Source organism: Somniosus microcephalus, unplaced genomic scaffold, assembly GCF_052327205.1.
Source record: "Somniosus microcephalus isolate GS21.2 unplaced genomic scaffold, FLI_Smic_1.0 unresolved_chr2, whole genome shotgun sequence".
Taxonomy (NCBI): Eukaryota; Metazoa; Chordata; class Chondrichthyes; order Squaliformes; family Somniosidae; genus Somniosus; species Somniosus microcephalus.
In genome coordinates this window covers 81460768-81486535 of record NW_028225180.1, presented here as the reverse complement: position 1 = coordinate 81486535, position 25768 = coordinate 81460768, and the positions used below count along the sequence as shown (strand labels likewise).

The following is a 25768-nucleotide window of genomic DNA, read 5'->3' as shown; positions in this document are numbered from 1 at the left end:
GTTGGAGGGGCAGTACTGAGGGAGCGCCGCACTGTCGGAGTGGCAGTACTGAGGGAGCGCCGCACTGTTGGAGGGGCAGTACTGAGGGAGCGCCGCACTGTCGGAGGGACAGTACTGAGAGGGCGCCGCACTGTCGGAGGGGCGGTACTGAGGAGCGCCGCACTGTCGGAGGTTCGCCTTTTGGAGGGCGAGGCAGAAGCCCAAAAAAGCTTTTGAAGAGGTTTCGGGTTTTGAGAAAGAGATGCTTTGCCAGACGTACTGGTGTGACAGTTCAAGTAAAAAAATGCTTCAAATGAACTGAAGGAGACTTGCTCCAGGTATAAAACAGGTCAATGCAATGGGTGCTGCAAGGGCTGAGGGGGCACAAAGTGCTCAAGGCAGTGGGGAGCTGCCAATAGGTTTTCGCCATCACCATCAACCCGTGAGCTTGAGTAAAAGAAAGACTCCCATTTATATAGCGCCTTTCACCACCTCAGGATGTCCCAAAGCGCTTTACAGCTAATGAAGTACTTTTTGAAGTGTGGTCACTGTTGTAATGTAGGAAACGCAGCAGCCAATTTGCACACAGCAAGCTCCCACAAACAGCAATGTGATAATGACCAGGTCATCTGTTTTAGTGATGTTAGTTGAGGAATAAATATTGGCCCCAGGACACCGGGGAGATCTCCCCCTGCTCTTCTTTGCAATAGTGCCCCGAGAGGGCAGATGTGGCCTCGGTTTAATGTCTCAACCGAAAGACGGCACCTCCGACAGTGCGGCGCTCCCTCAGTACTGCCCCTCCGACAGTGCAGCGCTCCCTCAGTACTGCCCCTCCGACAGTGCGGCGCTCCCTCAGTACTGCCCCTCTGACAGTGCGGCACTGCGACAGTGCAGTGCTCCCTCAGTACCGCCCCTCCGACATTGCGGCGCTCCCTCAGTACTGCCCCTCCGACAGTGTGGCGCTCCCTCAGTACTGCCCCTCCGACAGTGCGGCGCTCCCTCAGTACTGCCCCTCGACAGTGCGGCGCTCCCTCAGTACCGCCCCTCCGACAGTGCGGCACTCCCTCAGTACTGCCCCTCCGACAGTGCAGCACTCCCTCAGTACCGCCCCTCCGACAGTGCGGCGCTCCCTCAGTACTGCCCCTCCGACAGTGCGGTGCTCCCTCAGTACTGCCCCTCCGACAGTGCGGCGCTCCCTCAGTACTGCCCCTCCGACAGTGCGACGCTCCCTCAGTACTGACCCTCCGACAGTGCGGCGCTCCCTCAGTACTGCCCCTCCGACAGTGCGACGCTCCCTCAGTACTGACCCTCCGACAGTGCGGCGCTCCCTCAGTACTGCCCCTCCGACAGTGCGGCGCTCCCTCAGTACCGTCCCTCCGACAGTGCGGCGCTCCCTCAGTACTGCCCCTCCGACAGTGCGGCGCTCCCTCAGTACTGCCCCTCCGACAGTGCGGCGCTCCCTCAGTACTGACCCTCCGACAGTGCGGCGCTCCCTCAGTACTGCCCCTCCGACAGTGCGGCGCTCCCTCAGTACTGCCCCTCCGACAGTGCGGCGCTCCCTCAGTACTGTCCCTCCGACAGTGCGGCGCTCCCTCAGTACCGTCCCTCCGACAGTGCGGCGCTCCCTCAGTACTGCCCCTCCGACAGTGCGGCGCTCCCTCAGCTGTGAGTGTCGGCCTGGGTTTTTGTGCTCAAGTCTCTGCAGTGAGACTTGAACTCACCACCTTCTGACTCCGAGGCGAGTGTGCTGCCCACTGAGCCACGGCTGACATCCCAGTGCAGTACTGAGGGAGCACGGCACCGTGTGGAAAATGCTACCCTCGAGGGTTCAGAAGGGAGAAAGTCGCCAGAATGCGGAATAAGTTGAAATATACTTCCTGTATTATCCATAAATCATAACCCGCAGTACGACAAACACCGGCCACGCACTGAATGTACAGCACAGAAACAGGCCATTCGGCCCAACTGCTCCGTGCCGGTGTGTACGCTCCACACCAGCCTCCTCCCAGCCCTCTTCAACTTCACCCCATCAGCAGAACCTTTCTGTCTCTCAAAGTTGTGTAGTTTCCCCTTAAATGTATCTGTGCCATTCACCTCAAACGCCCAGCCATGGCAGCGAGTTTTACCATTGCTGTTTTTATTTCCCAAAGGTGCGGGAGCGAACCCCCCCCCCCCTTGGGGTAACCGTGGGACATGCTGCTGTGTGCGCAGACCATGGCGTGCAAGTACTGCCTCCGGTGCAGCTTGTCGTTCAGGAGCCTCTCCACCGCAATGCACAGGTGAGCAGCGGCCTGCAGGCTTCGTCACTGCTACGGTTGTTTGAGTTGCGAGCTGAAGCGGACTGCACAAGCCAGTGGATCGGCCCAACGCGGAGGTGTATACGCGGCAGAGTACTTTTCCTCCCTGTATTTACCGGTACCACCGCATCAAATGCGCCCGGCGATGGCCGGTGCTCATGGTGACCAGATTGACTGAGATCAGTGACGAGACTTGGAGCGTTATGGATGGAAATCCACACCCTGCCACTTTATTGAGAGTTAGAGAAGAAACACCTGTGTTCCTTTCACCACCTCAGGACGTCCCAAAGCACTTTACAGCCAATGAAGTACTTTTTGAAGTGTGGTCACTGTTATAATGTAGGAAACGCGGCAGCCAATTGGCGCGCAGCAAGCTCTCACAAACAGCAATGTGACAGTGACCAGATCATCTGTTTTTCTTATGTTGATTGAGAGGTAAATGTTGGCCAGGACACCGGGGATACCTCCCCTGTTCTTCTTCAAAATAGTGGCCGTGGGATCCTTTACAACCACTTAAGAGAGCAGTCGGGGCCTCGGTTTAACATCTCATTTTTTAAAAAGGCGTCTCCGACAGTGCGGCGCTCCCTCAGTACTGCCCCTCCGACAGTGCGGCGCTCCCTCAGCACCGCCCCTCCGACAGTGCGGCGCTCCCTCAGTATGCCCCTCCGACAGTGCGGCGCTCCCTCAGTACTGCCCCTCCGACAGTGCAGCGCTCTCTCAGTACTGCCCCTCCGACAGTGCGGCGCTCCCTCAGCACTGCCTCTCCGACAGTGCGGCGCTTCCTCAGTACTGCCCCTCCGACAGTAGGGCGCTCCCTCAGCACTGCCTCTCCGATGGTGCGACGCTCCCTCAGCACTGCCTCTCCAACAGTGCAGCGCTCCCTCAGTACTGCCCCTCCGACAGTGCGGCGCTCCCTCAGTACTGCCCCTCCGACAGTAGGGCGCTCCCTCAGTACCGCCCCGCCGACAATGCGACGCTCCCTCAGCACTGCCTCTCCGACAGTGCGGCGCTCCCTCAGTACTGCCCTGGAGCGTCAGCCTAGATTTTTGTGCTCAAGTCTCTGGAGTGTGACTCGAACCCACAACCTTCTGACTCAGAGGCGAGAGAGAGTGCTACCCACTGAGCCACGGTTGATACTAAAAGATAAGATAAAAAAGATGTTAAACGAGGCCCTAGCTTGTTCACTCGAGAACTTAATGTTCGGCTTGTTTGTTGACACACTGAAAAGTGGGAAGCTGCGTCTTCAGACGAGTCCTTCTGGATCCGACTGTCGCTAAAATATGTATTCAAACACTGCCGAGGTCAAGAAATATATCCGAGCCAGTGGAGTAAAGAATTCATCACAGAACAAACATTTAAAGTATGCGTTGGGGGAACCGCCAAACAATGACGACCTTGTGGAAAAACACAGACAACAGTTGCCGGCAGTGTGTCAGAGGGGAGACATTTGCAACCGTTTGGTTCGACCCAAGAGCAAGTGACTTCGCGTAGGCGCTCTGAGCAAGGAAGGACCTTTAACAGCTTCCGCCGCACATGTGTATGTTCTTTCATCTGAATTCAGTGGATAATTTCAAAACTTTGATAGATAGGTTTTTGTGCGGCGAGGGTTTACGGAACCGAGGCAGGCAGATGGAGTTAAGGTACAGATTAGCCATGATCAAATGGAATGGCGGAACAGCCCCAGGACATGGCTGCAGGAGTTCCTCAGGGCCGTGTCCTAGGCCCAACCATCTTCAGCTGCTTCATCAATGACCTTCCCTCTATCATAAGGTCAGAAATGGGGATGTTCGCTGATGACTGCACAGTGTTCAGCGCCATTCACAACTCCTCAGATAAGGAAGCAGTCCATGCCCACATGCAACAAGTCCTGGACGACGTTCAGGCTTGGGCTGGTAAGTGGCAGGTAACATTCACGCCACAGAAGTGCCAGGCGATGACTATCTCCAATACGCGAGAGTCTAACCACCTCCCCTTGACATTCAACGGCATTACCATCACCGAATCCCCCACCATCAATATCCTGGGGATCACCATTGACCAGAAACTTAACTGGACCAGCCACATAAATACTGTGGCAACAAGAGGAGGTCAGAGGCTAGGTATTCTGCGGCGAGTGTCTCACCCCCTGACTCCCCAAAGCCTTTCCACCATCTACAAGGCACAAGTCAGGAGTGTGATGGAATACTCTCCACTTGCCTGGATGAGTGCAGCTCCAACAGCACTCGAGAAGCTCGACACCATCCAGGACAAAGCAGCCCGCTTGATTGGCACCCCATCCACCACCTTAAACATTCACTCCCTCCACCACCGGCGCACCGTGGCTGCAGTGTGGACCATCTACAAGATGCACTGCAGCAACTCGCCAAGGCTTCTTCGGCAGCACCTCCCAAACCCGCGACCTCTTCCACCTCGAAGGACAAGGGCAGCAGGCGCATGGGAACACCACCACCTCCAAGTTCCCCTCCAAGTCACACACCATCCCGACTTGGAAATATATCGGCCGTTCCTTCATCGTCGCTGGGTCAAAATCCTGGAACTCCCTCCCTAACAGCGCTGTGGGAGCACCTTCACCACACGGACTGCAGCGGTTCAAGAAGGCGGCTCACCACCACCTTCTCGAGGGCAATTAGGGATGGGCAATAAATGCTGGGACTCGCCAGCGACGCCCACATCCCAGGAACTAATTTTAAAAAACTGGCTCGAGGGGCTGAATGGCCTCCTCCTGTTCCTATCTGGCTTTCTAACCACAGAAACCCCAAGCTTCTAACTTTGTGTGTTGGAATGGTGATCGGGGCATTTGAACCTCTTCCATCTTAGCTGTGCGCCTTTTCTGAAGTGCTGGTGCTTCATCAGTAGCAGATAGGACTGGCACCAGCGGATCGCTCCCAAATGTCCTAGCAGGTGGTGCTAGAGCTGCGTTGGGCGAGGGTGGGAGGTGCCAACAAGCGTTGCGCCCACTCCTGTCTAAGTGCAAAGGAACGCTGGGGAAAACTTCATTAATCAAACTCTCGGTCCAGTCCTCCGAATCTGTTGAACCTCTCCCAGAGATCCAAGGCGCACCATACCCCCCCATTCATTGCTTACTGACAATATTCTCCCCTTTCCTTGCCCCCTCTCCTGAAGGAGATAACTGTTACGAGCATAGGAACAGGAGGAGGCCATTCAGTCCCTCGAGCCTGTTCCACCATTCAATGAGATCACGGCTGATCTGCGCTCTAACTCCATCCACATGCCTTGGCTCCATGTCCCTTAATACTTTTGGCTGGCAAACATCTATTGCTCTCAGATTTTAAATGATTAATTGAGCTGGCATCTACTGCTTTTTGAGAGAGAGTTCCACACTTCGACCACCCTTGGCGTGAGGAAGTGTTTCCCAACTTCTCTCCTGAATGGCCTGGCTCTGATTTTAAGGTGATGTCCACCTTGTCCTAAACTCCCCTCACCAGCGGAAAAGGTTTCTCTCTTTCTCTACCCCATCAATTCCTTTCAAAATCCTAAAAACCTCAATCGAATCACCCCTTAACCTTCTGCATTCCAGGGACTACAAGGCTAGTTTAACATAAGAACATAAGACATAGGAGCAGGAGTCGGTCGTTCGGCCCCTCGAGCCTGCTCCGCCATTCAATAAGATCGTGGCTGATCTGATCTTGGCCTCAACTCCACTTCCCCGCCCGCTCCCCATAACCCTCGACTCCCCTGGAGCTCAAATATCTGTCTATCTCCGCCTTAAATATATTCACTGACTCCGCCTCCACAGCTCTCTGGAGGAGAGAATCCCAAAGATTCACGATCCTCCTGACAGAAGAAATTCCTCTCCTCTTAGTTTTAAAAGGGCGACCCTTTATTCTGAAACTATGCCCCCTAGTTCTAGATTCCCCCACAAGGGGAAACATCCTCTCAGCATCTACCCTGTCAATCCCCCTCAGAATTTTATACGTTTCAATAAGATCCCCTCTCATTCTTCTAAACTCCAATAAGTACAGGCCCAACCTGCTCAACCTTTCCTCATAAGACAACCCCTTCATCTCAGGAATCAACCTCGTGAACCTTCTCTGAACTGCCTCCAATGCAAGTATATCCCTCCTTAAATAAGGAGACCAAAGCTGTACGTAGTACTCCAGGTGTGGTCTCCCCAATACCCTGTACAGTTGTAGCAGGACTTCCCTGCTTTTATATTCCATCCCCCTTTGCAATAAAGGCCAACACTCCATTAGCCTTCCTAATTACTTGCTGTTCCTGCATGCTAACTTTTTGTGTTTCATGTACGAGGACCCCCAGGTCCCTCTGTACCTCAGCATTCTGTAGTCACTCTCCATTTAAATAACAATTTGCTTTTCTATTTTTCCTACCAAAGTGGATAACCTCACATTTTCCCACATTATACTCCATCTGCCACCTTACTGCCCACTCACTGAACCTGTCTATTTCCCTTTGCAGACTCTGTGTCCTCCTCACAACTTGCTTTCCCACTTGTTTATGTAATCTATCCTCATAATCTAACCCTTGTAGCCATAGAGTCATAACGGCACAGAAGGAGGCCATTCGGCCCATCGAGTCCGTGCCGGCTCTCTGTAGAGCAATCCAGTCAGTCCCATTCCCCCGCTCTATCCCCGTAGCTCTGCAAGTTTATTTCCCTCCAGTGCCTATCCAGTCTCCCCTTGAAAACATTGAGTGTCTCCACTTCCACCACTTCCGTCGGCAGCGAGTTCCAGGTCCTCACCACTCGCTGCGTAAAAAAGTTTTCCCTCACATCCCCCCCGTATCTCTTGCCCGAAACCTTAAATCTGTGCCCCCTAGTCCTTGTACCATCAACTAGTGGGAACAGCCTTTCCCCGTCTAGCCTATCCAAACCCGTCATAATCTTGTACACCTCGATCAAATCACCCCTCAACCTCCTTTGCTCTAATGAAAACAAATCCAGCTTCTCCAACCTGTCCTTGTAGCTAAGATCCCCCATCCTCGGAACCATTCTGGTAAATCTCCTCTGCGCCCTCTCAAGGGTCTTCACATTCTTCCTGGTAACGTTCTGGTCACTCTGCACAGGTGGCAGCCGCTCTCCCACGTGGCCATTCTTCCCGTCAGTCCAGACACAGAGGGGGCCGATCACAGACACACCCGACCCTGTTCCCGCCTGACGTCCCAGCAAGAGGGTCACCGCACAGCGACCGGGAACTAGAACCTGCCGAACGTGCTTTCTTCGCCACCCGAGCCCAGCGCGTGACCCATTACCGTAGCACTCCCGACTGCTGGCCTGGCTGAGATCAGCACGCTCAGCACGGACCAGAGATTGTCGCACTAAGCCATTTGGCAGCTTCTCAATTGCTGTTTAGCTCTCTGTCTGTATTCCACGCTTTCTATAGCAAATTCAGTAACATGCTTACTGTTGTGAGACAGAAAGAAAGAAAGACTTGCATTTCTACAGCCCCTTTCACGACCACCGGATGGCCCAAAGCGCTTTACAGCCAATTAAGTACTTTTTGAAGTGTGGTCACTGTTGTAATTTAAGAAACGCAGCAGCCAATTTGCGCACAGCAAGCTCCCACAAACAGCAATGTGATAATGGCCAGATTATTTCTTTTTTAGTGATGATGTTTTAGGGATAAATATTGGCCCCAGGACACTGGGGAGAACCCCCCCTGCTCTTCTTTGAAATAGTGCCGTGGGATCTTTTACGTCCACCTGAGGGGGAAGACGGGCCTCAGTTTAATGTCTCATCTGAAAGACGGCACCTCCGACAGTGTGGCGCTCCCTCAGTACTGCCCCTCCGACAGTGCGGTGCTCCCTCAGTACTGCCCCTCCGACAGTGCCGCACTCCCTCAGTACTGCCCCTCCGACAGTGCGGCGCTCCCTCAGTACTGCCCCTCCGACAGTGTGGCGCTCCCTCAGTACCACCCCTCCGACAGTGCGGCGCTCCCTCAGTACCACCCCTCCGACAGTGCGGCGCTCCCTCAGTACCGCCCCTCCGACAGTGCAGCGCTCCCTCAGTACCGCCCCTCCGACAGTGCGGCGCTCCCTTAGTACTGCCCCTCCGACAGTGTGGCGCTCCCTCAGTACCGCCCCTCCGACAGTGCGGCGCTCCCTTAGTACCGTCCCTCCGACAGTGCAGCACTCCCTCTGTACTGCCCCTCCAACAGTTTGGCGCTCCCTCAGTACTGCCCCTCCGACAGTGCGGCGCTCCCTCAGTACTGCCCCTCCGACAGTGCGGCGCTCCCTCAGTACTGCACTGGGAGCGTCGGCCTAGATTTTTGTGCTCAAGTCTCTGGAGTATGACTTGAATCTACAACCTCCTGACTCAAAAACCTAATGGTTTTTGGTTAAGTTGTTCCGGAATGATTTAGTGCATAATTTCTATCTTACTACTACCCCAGAGTCTGTAACTGAGTTTTACAAAAATAATTCCCACAACTCCAATAACCGCAGCCTGTCTGGTGCAGCAGAACGAGCCTGGTGTAACACCACCAGCTGTATTTTTTGTAATTATTTTTTGTGCTTACTTAGGATCTCCTGGCATGGTGCTGTTTTGTGGGTCAGACTGATCGCCTGCTCCCAGGCCTCAGTCAGATTGCTGTGAAATGAGCCAGTAAGAGATGTTCAAGGGAAGCCGAACGCTGACGCTCCCTGATTTTTCCCTTTTTTTTCTCATTCGTTCCTGGGATGTGGGCGTCGCTGGCAAGACCCAGCATTTATTGCCTGACATGAATCAATCATTCATGAAAGAAAGACTTATGTAATAATACTGAACGGCCTATGGGTGGCGCTGTCCAGGGAGAGTATAAATACTCGGGCACGGGCCCAGCTTGCGCAGGACATTCTTAACAGGAACTAGTGAAGGACACAACTAGACTTCCATGTTGTAAAACAGTTGATTAAAGCTTTGTTTAACGTTTAGACCAAGTGCCTAGTAGTTTTCTTACGTCATTGCCCATCCCCTAATTGCCCTCGAGAAGGTGGTGGTGAGCCGCCATCTTGAACTGCTGCAGTCCGTGTGGTGAAGGTGCTCCCACAGTGCTGTTAGGAAGGGAGTTCCAGGATTTTGACCCAGCGACGATGAAGGAACGGCCGATATATTTCCAAGTCAGGATGGTGTGTGACTTGGAGGGGAACTTGGAGGTGGTGGTGTTCCCATGCGCCTGCTGCCCTTGTCCTTCTAGGTGGAAGAGGTCGTGGGTTTGGGAGGTGCTGCCGAAGGAGCCTTGGCGAGTTGCTGCAGTGCATCTTGTAGATGGTACACACTGCAGCCACGGTGCGCCGGTGGTGGAGGGAGTGAATGTTTAAGGTGGCGGATGGGGTGCCAATCAAACGGGGCTACTTTGTCCTGGACTGGTGTCGAGCTTCTTGAGTGTTGTTGGGAGCTGCAAGAGGAGGGTCCATCACACTCCTGACTCGTGCCTTGTGGATGGTGTCCCTGAGGGAAACCACTTGGCTCTTTGGCATGGTGACACACCAGAGATAAGAAACGTGTATGAGTCATAGTCATAGAGTCATAGAGTAATACAGCATGGATAGAGGCCCTTCGGCCCATCGTGTCCGCGCCGGCCATCAAGCCCTGTCTAATCTAATCCCATATTCCAGCATTTGGTCCGTAGCCTTGTATGCTATGGCATTTCAAGTGCTCATCCAAATGCTTCTTAAATGTTTTGAGGGTTTCTGCCTCCACAACCCTTTCAGGCAGTGAGTTCCAGACTCCAACCACCCTCTGGGTGAAAAAGTTCTTTCTCAAATCCCCTCTAAACCTCCCGCCCTTTACCTTGAATCTATGCCCCCTAGTTATTGACCCCTCTACTAAGGGAAAAAGCTCCTCAGCATCCATCCTATCTATGTCCCTCATAATTTTGGTGGGGTTGGACGGTGGACCTCGCCCTCTGTGTGCAGGACCCTCTGTGCAGCAGAGTTGCCCGACCCGCGTTACAGAATCATGTATCAACCCATGGTAACAAACACGGTACTCATCTTCTGTTTTGACCAGGTCTAGCGGCGGTACTCACTACCACATTCTTGGACTCAAACCAGATGCGACGCTTGAGCAGATCAAGGAGGCTTTCCTTGACCAGTCAAAGAAGGTAGGCAAAGCCTGGATTTAGACTTGTCTTGCGTATAGTATAGCGCGTGTCGCTCACAGTCCGCGGTGTCACACCTTATGGCAGGTGCAAAGCAAGTTTAACAGGCCAAGGCGTCAACCTGGAGCCTGGAATGTACAAGCAATTGGCTGACTTCTAATTGGGTCACAGTCTGACCACTTTGGTCACCTGTCCTATTATCTCATTGAAACGTATAAAATTCTTCGACGGCTTGACAGGGTAGATGCTGTTTCCCCCTGGCTGGGGAGTCTAGAACCAGGGGTCACAGCCTCAGAATAAGGGGTCGTCTGTTTAGGACTGAGATGAGGAGGAATTTCTTCACTCAGAGGGCGGTGAATCTTTGGAATTCTCTGCCCCAGAGGGTTGTGGAGGCTCAGTCGTTGAGTATATTCAAGACTGAGATCGATAGATTTTTGGGCACTAAAGGAATCAAGGGATATGGGGATCGGGCGGGAAAGTGGAGTGGAGGTAGAAGATCAGCCACGATCTTATTGAATGGCGGAGCAGGCTCGAGGGGCCGAATGGCCGACTCCTGCTCCTAATTCTTATGCTCTTACCTCCTTATGTGGCTCGGTGTCATATTTTGTTTGATAATCGCTTCTGTGAAGCGTCTTGGGACGTGTTACTACATTAAAGGCGCTATATAAATGCACGTTATCGCTGTTGGTTGAGGCCAGGTTAATAATAATGTGGACTTGTTACACAGAACCAACTCAACCACTCTCGCCAGCCTCAGCCCTCGGACTCTTCCGCACCTGGTCTCAGCCTTAGGAACAGCTTTGCCCACTGAAAGCCCAGGTGTTTGCTGTTCCGTGTGCAGATAACAAGAAACTCTCTCCTCTCTCCTACTTGGGCCTTGCGTCCTACTCCAGCTCCCACGTCGCCCAACTGCTCCACTGCCTGGCCCTTTGCTGTATTCTCAGACCAACTGTTCTACTCCCCACTCGACTCCCCACATGACTTCTTGGCCTGTGTCCTTCGCTTCCTTGAACGATGCCACAAGATATCTCCTAGATTTCTTTTTTAGATGCTCCTTAGTTGGACCTTGGGTGCTTTGTTTCCTTGCCTCAAATAAATTGTTTTTATTGGCGGCTGTGCCTTCAGCTGCCTGGGCCCCAGGCTCTGGAATTCCCTCCTGAAACCTCTCCGCCTCTCTCTCCTCCTTTAAGACGCTCCTTAGTACCCTACCTCTTTGACCAAGCTTTTGGTCACCTGCCCTAATATCTCCTTATGTGGCTCGGTGTCAAAATTTGAGACGCAATGGTGAATCTGTATAAAGACCTCAGTTGGCAGACTGCGTGCAGTTTTGGGCTCCACATTACGGGAAGGATGTTGAGGCTTCAGCGAGGGTGCGGTGCAGGTTGACGAGGATGAGGAAATACAAATACAAAGAAAGACTGGAATAATTGGGGCTGCTTTCATTCCAACAGAGGAGTTTAAGGGGCGATTCAGAAACATAGAAGATAGGAGCAGGAGTAGGCCATTCGGCCCCTTGAGCCTGTTCCGCCATTCAATGTGATCATGGCTGATCATCCAAACTCAGTACCCTGTCCCTGCCTTCTCCTCATATCCCTTGATCCCTTTAGCCTTAAGAAATATATCTAACTCCTTCTTGAATATATTTAATGAATTGGCCTCAACTGCCTTCTGTGGTAGAGAATTCCACAGGTTCACCACTCTCTGGGTGAAGAAATTCCTCCTCATCTCTGTCCTAAATGGCTTACCCCTTATCCTTAGACTGTGACCCCTGGTTCTGGACTCCCCCGCCATCGGGAACATCCTCCCTGCATCTAGTCTGTCTAATCCTGTTAGAATTTTATAAGTTTCAATGAGATCCCCTCTCATTCTTCTAAACTCCAGCGAGTATAAGCCCAATCGACCCAATCTCTCCTCATACGTCATTCCTGCCATCCCAGGTATCAGCCTGGTGAATCTTCGCTGCACTCCCTCCATGGCAAGAACATCCTTCCTCAGATAAGGCGGAGGTGCTGAGAATTATGAAGGGATGGGACAGTGTAGATAGAAACAGACTGCATTCATGATTGAGGGGTTTGAACGAGAGTGCTTAGAAATAATAAGATTAAATGTAAGAGATTTAGGACCGAGAGCAGGAGAGAATCTTTTTCACCACAGCGGTTGAGGGGCTGTGGAGCGCTCTATGCCGGAGTTGGAGATCGAAGCCGAGACTACGTGAACATTTAAAATCAAGTTCAAACTGTTTCCAGTGTCGGGAGGGTCGGTAACCAGAGGACACAGATTGAAGATAATCGTCAAGAGAGCCAGAGGGGGAGCGGAGCAATGTTCCCTATAAGCCGGGCAGCTCGCGCTCTCTCCCGGTCACACGCCGCCCGGGACTGGCCTTTGCGATGTTAAAGTTCTGTGAACGGGCTGCGCACCCCCAAAAAATTGGAGGCGAGGAGAGAGTTTTTTTTACACAGCGAGTTGTCATGCACTGTCTGAAAGGGCGGTGGGAGCAGATTCAATAGTAACTTTCAAAAGGGGAATTGGATAAATACTCGATGAGGAAAAATGTGCAGGGCTACGGGGAAGAGCAGGGGGGGAGTGGGGCTAATTGGAGAGCTCTTTCAAAGAGCCGGCACAGGCACGATGGGCCGAATGGCCTCCTTCTGCGCTCTAAGGAAGGATACACTTGCCTTAGAGGCGATTGATTCCTGGGATGAGAGATTGTGTAGAATGTGTGGCTCAGTGTCACATTCTGTCTGGTAACGCTCCCGTGAAGCGCCTTGAGATGTTGTACTACGTTAAAGGCGCTATATAAATGCAAATCGTTGTTGAGTTGCTGCACTGAAGCCTACAGTCCGTGCCTACTCCTGCCACAGACGCTGCTGGTGGACGGGCGGATACTGAGTCCAGTAGCAAGTGCGGCAATTGAACAAACTGCTTTGTCATAGAGTTATACGGTGGCATAGTGGTTAGCACTGTTGCCTCACAGCGCCAGGGACCCGGGTTCGAATCCGGCCTCTGGCGCCTGTCTGTGTGGAGTTTGCACATTCTCCCCGTGTTTGCGTGGGTTTTCTCCGGGTGCTCCGGTTTCCTCCCACAGTCCAAAGATGTGCGGGTTAGGTTGATTGGCTATGATAAATTGACCCTTAGTGTTAGGGGGATTAAATACGTGGGGTTACGGGGATCGGGTGGGATATGTGTCGGTGCAGGCTCGATGGGCCGAAATGGCCTCTATCTGCATTATGGGGTTTGTGTGTTTGTGTGTTGTGTGTACAGCACAGAAAGGGGCCCTTCGGCCCATCGTGTCCGCGCCGGCCATCAAGCTCTGTCTATTCTAATCCCATTTCCAGCACTTGGTCCGTAGCCTTGTATGCTATGGTGTTTCAAGTGCTCATCCAAATGCTTCTTGAATGTTGTGAGGGTTCCTGCCTCTACCACCCTTTCAGGCAGTGAGTTCCAGATTCCAACCACCCTCTGGGTGAAAAAGTTTTTCCTCAAATCCTCTCTAAACCTCCTGCCCCTTACCTTGAATCTATGCCCCCTGGTTATTGACCCCTCCACTAAGGGGAAAAGTTCCTTTCTATCTATGCCACTCATAATTTTGTACACCTCAGTCAGGTCCCCCCTCAGCCTTCTCTACTCTAAGGAAAACAACCCCAGCCTGTCCAGTCTCTCTTCATAGCTGAAGCGCACCAGCCCAGGTAACATCCTGGTGAATCTCCTCTGCACCCTCTCCAATGCAATCACATCATTCCTATACTGCGGCGACCAGAACTGCACACAGCATTCTTGGATGATGTTGAGCCTCATGAGCATTGTTGTGGATGCCTCTCGCCTCTGAGTCAGAAGGTTGTGGGTTCAGAGTCCCAGTTGTTGGAAGACAGCACAGTGGTGCGGTATGTGGAAGCTTCTGTCCACTGCGGACTGCCGAGATGAGAGTGTCGACCTGCAGGGAGGGTCCTGGCGTGGTCAGACTGTAACCTTTAAAAGGGAAATTAGAGAAGCATGCAATAAGGGCACAGCAGTCATCATGGGTGACTTTAATCTAAAACTGACTGTAAAAGCTTTTATAGATGTGTGAAGAGAAAAAGATTGGTGAAGTCAAGCGTAGGTCCCTTGCAGTCAGAATCGGGGGAATTTATAATGGGGAACAAAGAAATGGCTGACCAATTAAATACATACTTTGGATCTGTCTTCACAAAGGGGGACACAAATAACCTCCCAGAAATGTCGGGGAACATAGGGTCTGATGAAAGGGAGGAACTGAAAGAAATCAGTATTTGTAGGGAAATTGATGGGATTGAAGGCCGATAAATCCCCAGGGCCTGATAATCTACATCCTAGGGTACTTAAAGGAAGTGGCCCTAGAAATAGTTGATGCTTTGCTGATCATCAGCATTCGATAGACTCTGGAACAGTACCCATGGATTGGAGGGTAGCTAATGTTACCCCACTATTTAAAAAAGGTGGTAGAGAGAAAACGGGGAATTACAGACCGGCAAGTCTGACATCGGTAGTGGGGAAAATGCTAGAGTCCATTATATAAAAGGTGTAATAGCAGAGCACTTGGAAAACAGTAACAGATCGGACAAAGTCAACATGGATTTACAAAAGTAAATCGTGCTTGACTAATCTACTGGAATTTTTTGAGGATGTAACTGGTAAAATAGACAAGGGAGAACCAGTGGATGTGTATTTGGACTTTCAGAAGGCTTTCGATAAGGTCCCGCATAAGAGATTAGCGTGTAAAGTTAAGGCACATGGGATTGGGGGCAAGGTATTGACTTGGATAGAGAACTGGTTGGCAGACAGAAAGCAAAGAGTTGGAATAAACGGGTCTTTTTCCGAGTGGCAAGCAGTGACTAGTGGGGTACTGCAGGGATCGGTCCTTGGGCCCCAGCTATTCACAATATATATTAATGATCTAGACAAGGGAACTAGATGTAATATCTCCAAATTTGCAGACGACACAAAGCTGGGTGGGCGTGTGTGCTGTGAGGAGGATGCCGAGAAACTCCAGGATGATTTGGACAGGTTGGGTGATTGGGCAAAAGCATGGCAGATGCATTATAATGTGGATAAATGCGAGGTTATCCACTTTGGTGGCAAAAACAGAAAGGCAGATTATTATCTGACCGGCAATAGATTGGGAGAAGGGGAAGTGCAACGAGACTTGGGTGTCCTTGTGCACCAGTCGCTGAAGGTAAGCATGCAGGTGCAGCAGGCGGTTAAGACGGCAAATGGCATGTTGGCCTTCGTAGCGAGAGGGTTCGAGTACAGGAACAAGGATGTCTTGTTGCAGTTGTACAGGGCCTTGGTGAGACCACATCTTGAGTATTGTGTGCAGTTTTGGTCGCCTTATCTGAGGAAGGATGTTCTTGCCATGGAGAGAGTGCAGCGAAGATTCACCAGACTGACACCTGGGATGGCAGGAATGACATATGAGGAGAGATTGGGTCGATTGGGCTTATACTCACTGGAGTTTAGAAGAGTGAGAGGGGATCTCATTGAATCTTATAAAATTCTAACAGGACTAGACAGACTAGATGCAGGAAGGATGTTCCCGATGGCAGGGGAGTCCAGAACCAGGGGTCACAGTCTAAGGATAAGGGGTAAGCCATTTAGGACCGAGATGAGGAGGAATTTCTTCACCCAGAGAGTGGTGAACCTGTGGAATTCTCTACCACAGAAGGCAGTGGAGGTCAATTCATTAAATATATTCAAGAAGGAGTTAGATATATTTCTTAAGGCTAAAGGGATCAAGGGATATGGGGAGAAGGCAGGGACAGGGTACTGAGTTTGGATGATCAGCCATGATCTCATTGAATGGCGGAGCAGGCTCGAGGGGCCGAATGGCCGACTCCTGCTCCTATCTTCTATGTTTCTATGGTGAGATACACCGCCCAATATAGCGGTTCAGTGCTGATACAGTCTTAGTGCCCCTGGGAGTGGGGACATCATGATCCTGTAACAATACCTGGGGAGGTATGTGAGGATGCTGGCTAACAAAGATCGTGCTGTCCGCCAACATTGGGAGCAAAGTACACGAAAAGTATGCATCTTCCACGGATTCTTTGAAGAAGAACTTGCTGATATCTGTTCCTAAATTTCCCCTTTCCCCAGCTCTGTTCCTTGGTTTCTGCAATCCCGCGCAACGGTTTGGATTTAGCTGCCCCGTACCATCCGCCGCCTCCTTTCATGCCTCTCCAGGCTTTCCTCGTTAATCCTGTCTTCTGACGCAAGGGATCGGTCTCTTGGGTTTTCTCCGAACCACTTTCAGCACTTCTCAGTATCCCTTGCAACTTGGCAGCCAGAACTGGGCCCAGTACTCGAGATGTGGTCTGCCCAGAGTATTGCATAGTTCTAACATGACCTTCTCCGACTTGTATCCCACTGTTTTGGCTATATAGTTCTGTATTTGATTAATAAGAAAGAAAGACTCCCATTTCTACAGCGCCTCTCATGACTACCGGACGTCTCAAACCGCTTTACATTCAATTAAGTACTTTTGGAGTGTAGTTACTGTTGTAATGTGGGATACGCAGCAGCCAATTTGCGCACAGCAGCAAATGTAATGATGACTAAATCATCAGTTTTTGTGATGTTGATTGAGGGATAAATTTTGGCCCAGGACACCGGGGAGAACTCCCCTGCTTTTCTTTGAAATAGTGGCCGTGGGATCTTTTACGTCCACCTGAGAGAGCAGACGGGGCCTCGGTTTAACGTCTCATCTGAAAGACGGCACATCCGACAGTGCGGCGCTCCCTCAGTACCACCCCTCCAACAGTGCGCCGCTCCCTCAGTACTGGCCCTCCGACAGTGCGGTGCTCCCACAGTCCCGCCCCTCCAACAGTGCGATGCTCCCTCAGCACTGCCCCTCCGACAGTGCGGCGCTCCCTCAGTACCGCCCCTCCAACAGTGCGCCGCTCCCTCAGTACTGGCCCTCCGACAGTGCGGCGCTCCCTCAGTACTGCCCCTCCAACAGTGCGATGCTCCCTCAGCACTGCCCCTCCGACAGTGCGGCGCTCCCTCAGCACTGCCCCTCCGACAGTGCGGTGCTCCCTCAGCACCGCCCCTCCGACAGTGCGGTGCTCCCTCAGCACTGCCCCTCCGACAGTGCGGTGCTCCCTCAGCACCGCCCCTCCGACAGTGCGGTGCTCCCTCAGTACTGCCCTTCCGACAGTGCGGTGCTCCCCCAGTACTGCCCTTCCGACAGTGCAGCGCTCCCTCAGTACTGCCCTTCCGACAGTGCGGCGCTCCCTCAGTACTGCCCCTCCGACAGTGCAGCGCTCCCTCAGTATTGCCCCTCCGACAGTGCGGCACTCCCTCAGCACTGCCCCTCCGACAGTGCGGCGCTCCCTCAGTACTGCCCCTCCAACAGTGCGGCGCTCCCTCAGCACTGCCCTCGAGTGTCAGCCTGGATTTTTGTGCTCGAGTCTCTGGAGTTGGACTTGAACTCGCAACCTTCTGACTCAGAGGTGAGTGTGCTATCAACTGAGCCACAGCTGACACTTCTGTTCAGTTCTAATTACAGCTCCGTAGCAATTTCGCCATCATTCCCGGAATACTTATGTTGCCCATTTTTGTCCCCCTCTGACCTCCATCATTGTGCACGTGCCCGTGTTAAGTTTATCTGTCGCTGTCCCACGTGCCTGCTCGTTGCGCCCAACTCGTTTTGTGGCCCCCGAACGCTGGGTAAGCTGAGCGGCCTTTTCTCGTGAGCGCGCGTGCTGCCCCTTTGACTACCGTAACCTCAGTGCAACCGCCAGTAGCATTCAGAACATTTCACGCACAGCCCTAGGACAGGGGGAGGGGTGAAGAGTGCCTCAAATTAGTTGCGGGACTCAATGCCGAATGAGTTTTAAATCCGGCAAGTTGCAGCTTGCTGCTGCTGCTGCAGTTGGGGTATAAAGCATTACTCCTGCAGATGGCTCCACAATGACTTAATAATTCCTTTTCTAAAATGGTTCCTGATTGTTTCTTGTGCTCCCGGGCAGTGAGTGTCGCTGGATTCACAGCGGAGGATTAACAGCCTCACCCAGCATTCGCACCTGTACTTGCAGCAGTAGCCCTTGGTGACCACCTATTTCTCTCGCCTTCTCTCGTTTGTGGATCCTGCATAGAATTAGAGTTCTAGAATTACATGGTGTGGAGATGCCAGAGTTGGACTGGGGTGGACAAATGTAAGAAGTCACACAACACCAGGTTATAGTCCAACAGCTTTATTTGAAATCACAAGCTTTCGGAGCGCTGCTCCTTCGTCAGGTGAAGTGGAGAGATGCATAAAGACACAGCTTATATAGTCAGAGAATAATGCCAGATGATTACAGGTAATCTTTCTAACTGCCATTTATCACACCTCGGCAGAGATATAATCATAGTGATCAAAGGTGTGAATGGTGTCCAAACAGGTTAGTCAGGAAAACATTACATCAAAGAACAATGAGGTGGGGTCACAAGGGGTCAAATGTTGCAGATGCAGAGGGGATCTCATTGAAACTTATAAAATTCTAACAGGACTAGACAGACTAGATGCAGGAAGGATGTTCCCGATGGCCGGGGAGTCCAGAACCAGGGGTCACAGTCTAAGGATAAGGGGTAAGCCATTTATCACAGAAATCACAGAAACCCCACAGTGCAGATAGAGGCCATTTCAGCCCATCGAGCCTGCACCGACACATATCCCACCCGATCCCTGTAACCCCTACACCAACACATATCCCACTCTATCCCCGTAACCCCACGTATTTAATCCCCCTAACACTAAGGGTCAATTTATCATAGTCAATACAACCTAACCCGCACATCTTTGGACTGTGGGAGGAAACCGGAGCACCCGGAGGAAAACACGGGGAGAATGTGCAAACTCCACACAGACAGTCACCCGAGGTCAGATTCGAACCCGGGTCCCTGGCGCTGTGAGGCAACAGTGCTAACCACTATGCCACCATGCATAGTGGTTAGCACTGTTGCCTCACAGCGCCAGGGGGAATTTCTTCACCCAGAGGAATTTCTTCACCCAGAGAGTGGTGAACTTGTGGAATTCTCTACCACAGAAGGCAGTGGAGGCCAATTCATTAAATATATTCAAGAAGGAATTGGATATATTTCTTAAGGCTAGAGGGATCAAGGGATATGGGGAGAAGGCAGGGACAGGGTACTGAATTTGGATGATCAGCCATGATCTCATTAAATGGCGGAGCAGGCTCGAGGGGCCGAATGGCCGACTCCTGCTCCTATCTTCTATGTATCTTGGCTGCAGTGCTGTAGAGGAGTTGCCGAGCGATGAAAGTTGCGTCCTCCGAGGAAGGCGCGATCCACTTGATGCCACTCTTGCCCTATCGGTGGCTGGCTATAAACTGGCATCAGCAAAGACGTGGGGCAGGATCACCTGTTCTCACCTTGCCATCGGCTAGCTCTCATTCTTGGAGAGGGTGTGACGTAAGAAAACTACTAGGCACTTGGTCTAAGCGTTAAACAAAGCTTTAATCAACTGTTTTACAACATGGAGGTCTAGTTGTGTCCTTCACTAGTTCCTGTTAAGAATGTCCTGCGCAAGCTGGGCCCATGCCCGAGTATTTATACTCTCCCTGGACAGCGCCACCCATAGGCCGCTCAGTATTATTTCATGTCTTTCTTTCATGAATGACTGATTCATGTCAGGGTGCAGAGGAGATTTGTCAGAAAGGTCCCAGGGATGAGCGACTTCAGTTATGTGGAGAGACTGGAGAAGCTGGGATTGTTCTCGATAGAATCGAGAAGGTTAAGGGGAGATTTAATAGAGGCGTTCAAAATTATGAGGTATTTTGATAGACTAGATCGGGAGATACTGTTTCCGGTGGCAGGAGGGTCGGTAACCAGAGGAGACAGATTGAAGATAATTGGCTAAAAATCCAGGGGGGACGAGAGGAGAATATTTTTGTTCCGCAGCGAGTTATGATGATCGGGAATGCGCTGCCTGAAAGGGCGGTGGAAGCAGATTCAGTGGTAACTAACAAAAGGGAATTGGATAAATACTTGAAAAGGAGAAATCTTTAGGGCTGTGGGGAAGGAGCGAGTGGAGTGGGTCTAATTGGAGAGCTCTTTCAAAGAGCCGGCACAGGCACGAGGGGCCGAATGGCCTCCTCCTGTGCTATACAACATGTGATGGGGATATATGCAAAAACAGAGGCACTATATCTTCTTCATAGGCAGTCCCTCGGAACCGAGGATGACTTGCTTCCACACTGAAAATGAGTTCTCGGGTGACTGATGAGTCCAATGCAGGACCTACAGTCTCTGTCACAGGTGGGGCAGACGGTGGTTGAAGGGGCGGGTGGGTGGGGTGCTATGGTTGACATCCGCTGTTTGCGCTTGGCTTCCGCTTGCTCCCGGCGAAGAGACTCGAGGTGTTCGGCGCCTTCCCGGATGCTTCTCCTCCACTTTGTGCGGTCTTGGGCCAGGGATTCCCAGGTGTTGGTGGGTATGTCGCACTTTTTCACGGAGGCTTTGAGGGTGTCCTTGAAGCGTTTCCTCTGCCCGCCTGGGGCTCTCTTGCCGTGCCGGAGCTCCAAGTAGAGCGCTTGTTTTGGGAGTCTCGTATTGGGCATGCGGACAATGTGACCCGTCCATCGGAGCTGATCGAGCTTGGTCAAAGCTTCGATGCTGGGGATGTTGGCCTGAGGGAGAACACTGAGGTTGGTGCGCCTATCCTGCCAATGGATTTGCAGGACCTTGCGGAGGCAGCGTTGGTGGTACCTCTCCAGTGCTTCAGCACTACATCGGGCATTATATACAGCGCCCGATGTAGCGTGTTCCTAATAACGCTATCATAAATACTGTGGCAACAAGAGCAGGTCAGAGGCTAGGTATTCTGCAGCAAGTGTCTCACCTCCGGACTCCCCAAAGCCTTTCCACCATCTACAAGCCACGAGTAAGGAGTGTGATGGAATACTCTCCACTTGCCTGGATGAGGGCAGCTCCAACAACACTCAAGAAGCTCGACACCAGGACAAAGCAGCCCGTTTGATCGGCACCCCATCCACCACCTTAAACATTCACTCCCTCCACCACCGGCGCACCGTGGCTGCAGTGTGTACCATCTACAAGATGCACTGCAGCAACTCGCCAAGGCTTCTTCGGCAGCACCTCCCAAACCCGCGACCTCTTCCACCTAGAAGGACAAGGGCAGCAGGTGCATGGGAACACCACCACCTCCAAGTTCCCCTCCAAGTCACACACACCATCCTGACTTGGAAATATATCGGCCGTTCCTTCATCGTCACCGGGTCAAAACCCTGGAACTCCCTCCCTAACAGCACTGTGGGAGCACCTTCACCACACGGACTGCAGCGGTTCAAGAAGGCGGCTCACCACCACCTTCTTGTGGTAAACCACTGTCATACCTGTCTGTGTCTGTATGTGTATTCCACTAGGTACAGGTCTGGACATGCCTCGGCTGACTCCTCCCACTATTCCAGGTATATAAGTGACTACCTCCCAGTCCCTTAGTATTCTGGACGGGTCGACCACTCGAGACAAGACCTTCATTCTTTAGTTAATAAAAGCCTGATTGTTACTCGCTCAACTTCAGTCTTTTGAGTAATTGATGGCACATCAATTTTATTAACTAAATTTTTTATAATGGAGAAGATCCTCACACCAGCTTGCCTGGACCTGGACAGTCGGGAAGCGGACGCTTCCACCAAGTTTGCTCACTGGCTCACGTGCTTCGAGACATTCCTGACTGCCTCCACTGCGGTCGAAACGGATGCGGACAAACTGTCTGTCCTGATCTCCAAGGTGAACCACCGAGTGTACTCAGTCATCCGGGACGCGACCTCGTACACAGCCGCCCTCCAGCTCCTCAAGACCCAGTACACGCGCCCTGTGAACGAAGTATACGCTAGGCACCTTCTGGGGAGTCGCAAGCAACAACCTGGGGAATCGACTGAGGAATACCTCCAAGCACTGTCCGTGCTTGGCCGGGCCTGTGGGTGTAAGGCGGTAACGCCCACTAAGTACACGGAGGAACTGATCCGGGATGCCTTCGTAGCGGGCCACAGGTCCAACTACACCCGACAGCGACTGCTGGAGCAGAGTGACCTCACCCTCGACAAAGCCTCCGACATCGCACTAACGCTGGACGCAGCCTTCCGGGGCATGGATGCCTACTCCTCTGCACCGTGGACGCCGCGGGGAACGACAACCTGGGACACGGTAGGACAGCCCCATAGCACCGTGCCACCCCAGCCACAGCCCAACAACGGCCCAACTACCGCAGCAGTGTCCCAAAGCCAGACAGCAGTATCCCAAGGCCAGAAATGCTACTTCTGTGGCCAGGCCAAACACCCCAGAGCGCGCTGCCCGGCGAAGAATGCAACCTGCTCGGGCTGCGGGAAAAAGGGACACTACGCCAGCGTCTGCAAGGCCAAAGCCACCCCGAACGCCAGCAGCGCCGCGTGTGGGCCGTGCGAGCCGCCATCTTGGGCCTCCCCAGCCATGTGCGAACCACCGCAGCAGCAGCCATCTTGGACGACTCCAGCCACATGGGAATCATGGGCGCCGCCATCTTGGACACCAGCCGGGACGCAGCAGACCGCCAACCCCCACCCATCTGATACTCGCAGCGACACACCGACCCCTACGCTGGCCTCTGTGACGCTGGACCAAACGAGACCGCACCAGTTAGCTCGGTCCAAAATGGACGTTAAGGTAAACGGCCATGCAATAAACTGCCTTTTTGACTCCGGGAGCACAGAGAGCTTCATCCACCCCGACACGGTGCGGCGTTGCTCTCTCCCAGTCCTGCCTGCGCACCAGCGGATTTCTATGGCCTCCGAGTCCCAGTCAGCGGACATTGGCGGCTACTGCGTGGTGACACTAGTAGTAGACGGGACTGTGTTCAATAATTTTAAACTCCTGGTCCTGCCCGACCTCTGCGCTGCCGTTCTACTGGGGTTGGATTTCCAGTGCCACCTCAAAAGCGTTACGATGGCGTACGGTGGCCCCCTCCCCCCACTCACAGTCCGCAGCCAGCAGCCTCCAAATTGCCCGCCGCGCACTAGATGCAACCTCTCCACACTCAGAGTCCCACCCCCCCCACTGTTTGCTAACCTCACCCCTGACTGTAAGCCCATCGCCACAAAGAGCAGGCGATACAGTGCCGGGGACAGGGTTTTCATCAAAACCGAAGTGGAACGGCTCCTGAAGGAGGGGATTATTGAGGGCAGCTCCAGCCCCTGGCGAGCCCAGGTTGTGGTCGTTAAGACCGGCGAGAAACAACGCCTGGTCATCGACTACAGCCAAACAATAAACCGCTACACCCTGCTGGACGCCTACCCACTCCCCCGCATAGCTGACATGGTCAACCAGATCGCGCAGTACCGCGTCTTTTCGACCATTGACCTGAAATCAGCGTACCACCAGCTCCCCATCAGCCCTGAAGACCGCCAGTATACTGCTTTTGAGGCAAACGGCCGCCTCTATCACTTCCTTAGGGTTCCCTTCGGCGTTACCAACGGGGTCTCCGTCTTCCAAAGGGAGATGGACCGGATGGTCGATCAAAACGAGCTGCAGGCCACTTTCCCTTACCTAGATAATGTGACCATCTGCGGCCATGACTTGCAGGACCATGACGCAAACCTCGAGAAATTCCTCCGCACCGCCCAACTCCTGAACCTGACATATAACAAGGAGAAGTGCATATTCCGCACAGACCGCCTCGCCATCCTTGGCTGTGTTGTAGAACACGGGGTCATCGGTCCCGACCCGGACCGGATGCGTCCCCTTATGGAACTCCCACTGCCCCACTGCCTAAAAGCTCTGAAGAGGTGCCTAGGGTTTTTTTCCTACTACGCTCAGTGGGTCCCCTACTATGCAGACAAAGCCCGTCCGCTGATCAAGTCCACCTCTTTTCCCGTGACGGCAGAGGCCCGCTTAGCCTTCCACCGTATCAAGGAAGACATTGCCAAAGCCACCATGCACGCAGTGGACGAATCCATCCCCTTCCAGGTGGAAAGCGATGCGTCCGACTTCGCTCTGGCCACCACCCTTAATCAGGCGGGGAGACCTGTGGCATTCTTCTCACGAACCCTCCAGGGCCCGGAGACCAGACACTCCGCGGTCGAGAAGGAGGCCCAGGCTATCGTGGAGGCTGTGCGTCATTGGAGGCACTACCTGGCCGGAAAACGATTTACCCTGCTCACTGACCAGCGTTCAGTTGCTTTTATGTTCAACAACAAGCAGAGGGGCAAAATCAAAAATGACAAGATCTTGAGGTGGAGAATCGAACTTTCCACCTACAATTACGAGATCTTGTACCGGCCTGGGAAGCTCAATGAACCCCCAGATGCCCTATCGCGTGGCACCTGCGCCAGCGCGCAGATCGATAGGCTGAGGGCCCTCCACAATGACCTCTGCCACCCGGGGGTCACCAGGTTCTTCCACTTCATCAAGGCCCGCAACCTGCCTTACTCCATTGAGGAGGTCAGGACCATGACCAAGAACTGCCAAGTCTGCGCTGAGTGCAAACCGCACTTTTATAGACCAGACAGAGCCCACCTGATAAAAGCCACTCGCCCTTTCGAACGCCTGAGCGTCGATTTTAAAGGGCCTCTCCCCTCCTCCGACCGCAATGTGTACTTCCTCAACATCATTGACGAGTACTCCCGGTTCCCGTTCGCTTTCCCCTGCCCGGACATGACCAGTGCCACGGTCATTAAATGTCTGAACAGCCTCTTCACCCTGTTCGGTTTCCCCAGCTATATCCATAGCGACCGGGGCTCATCGTTTATGAGCGACGAACTCCGCCAGTACCTGCTCGCTAGGGGTATTGCCACAAGCAGGACCACCAGTTACAACCCCCGGGGGAACGGACAGGTGGAAAGAGAGAATGCAACTGTTTGGAAGGCTGCCCTACTAGCCTTAAAGTCTAGGGGCCTTCCGACCTCCCGCTGGCAGGAGGTGCTCCCCGATGCGCTCCACTCGATTCGGTCACTTCTCTGCACTGCCACCAATGCCACCCCTCACGAGAAAATGTTTGTCTTCCCAAGGAAGTCCACATCGGGGACATCGTTACCGCCATGGCTGACGTCCCCAGGGCCGGTACTACTGAGAAGACACGTGAGGGCCAATAAAACGGACCCCCTGGTCGAGAGGGTCGACCTCCTCCACGCCAACCCCCAGTACGCTTACATTGCGTACCCGGACGGGCGGGAGGACACAGTCTCCATACGAGACCTCGCACCCTCGGGGACCGCTGTAACCCACTACCCATTACCACCCCCCCCCACGACCCGATATCCAACCCCAGCAGCCGGCTCGCCTTGGACCGTCACCCATGAGGACTACACTCCAGGGCCCCAGCCTACACGGGACGCGACGCCGGAAGCTCCACCACCCCTGCCGTCGCCACGTCGATCACAGCGGCAGACAAGACCTCCGGAGAGACTCCAATACACGAACTTTTAA

The 25768-nt window shown here is 52.9% G+C and overlaps 1 protein-coding gene across 2 annotated transcripts in view; it reads left to right on the top strand.

Annotated features, from left to right (window-relative positions):
• The first annotated feature begins 2108 nt into the window (after positions 1 to 2108).
• The window catches only part of dnajc4 (DnaJ (Hsp40) homolog, subfamily C, member 4), a 235967-nt gene continuing 212307 nt past the window's right edge, over positions 2109 to 25768 (top strand). The window contains exons 1-2 of one of the 2 annotated variants that reach the window (XM_085976195.1): positions 2109 to 2258; positions 10243 to 10336. In XM_085976195.1, the coding sequence (XP_085832321.1) occupies positions 2173 to 2258; positions 10243 to 10336 (180 nt within the window). In that variant the 5' untranslated portion in view covers positions 2109 to 2172. The remainder of the gene's footprint in view (positions 2259 to 10242; positions 10337 to 25768) is intronic. The other variant, XM_085976194.1, reaches the window with a different exon arrangement.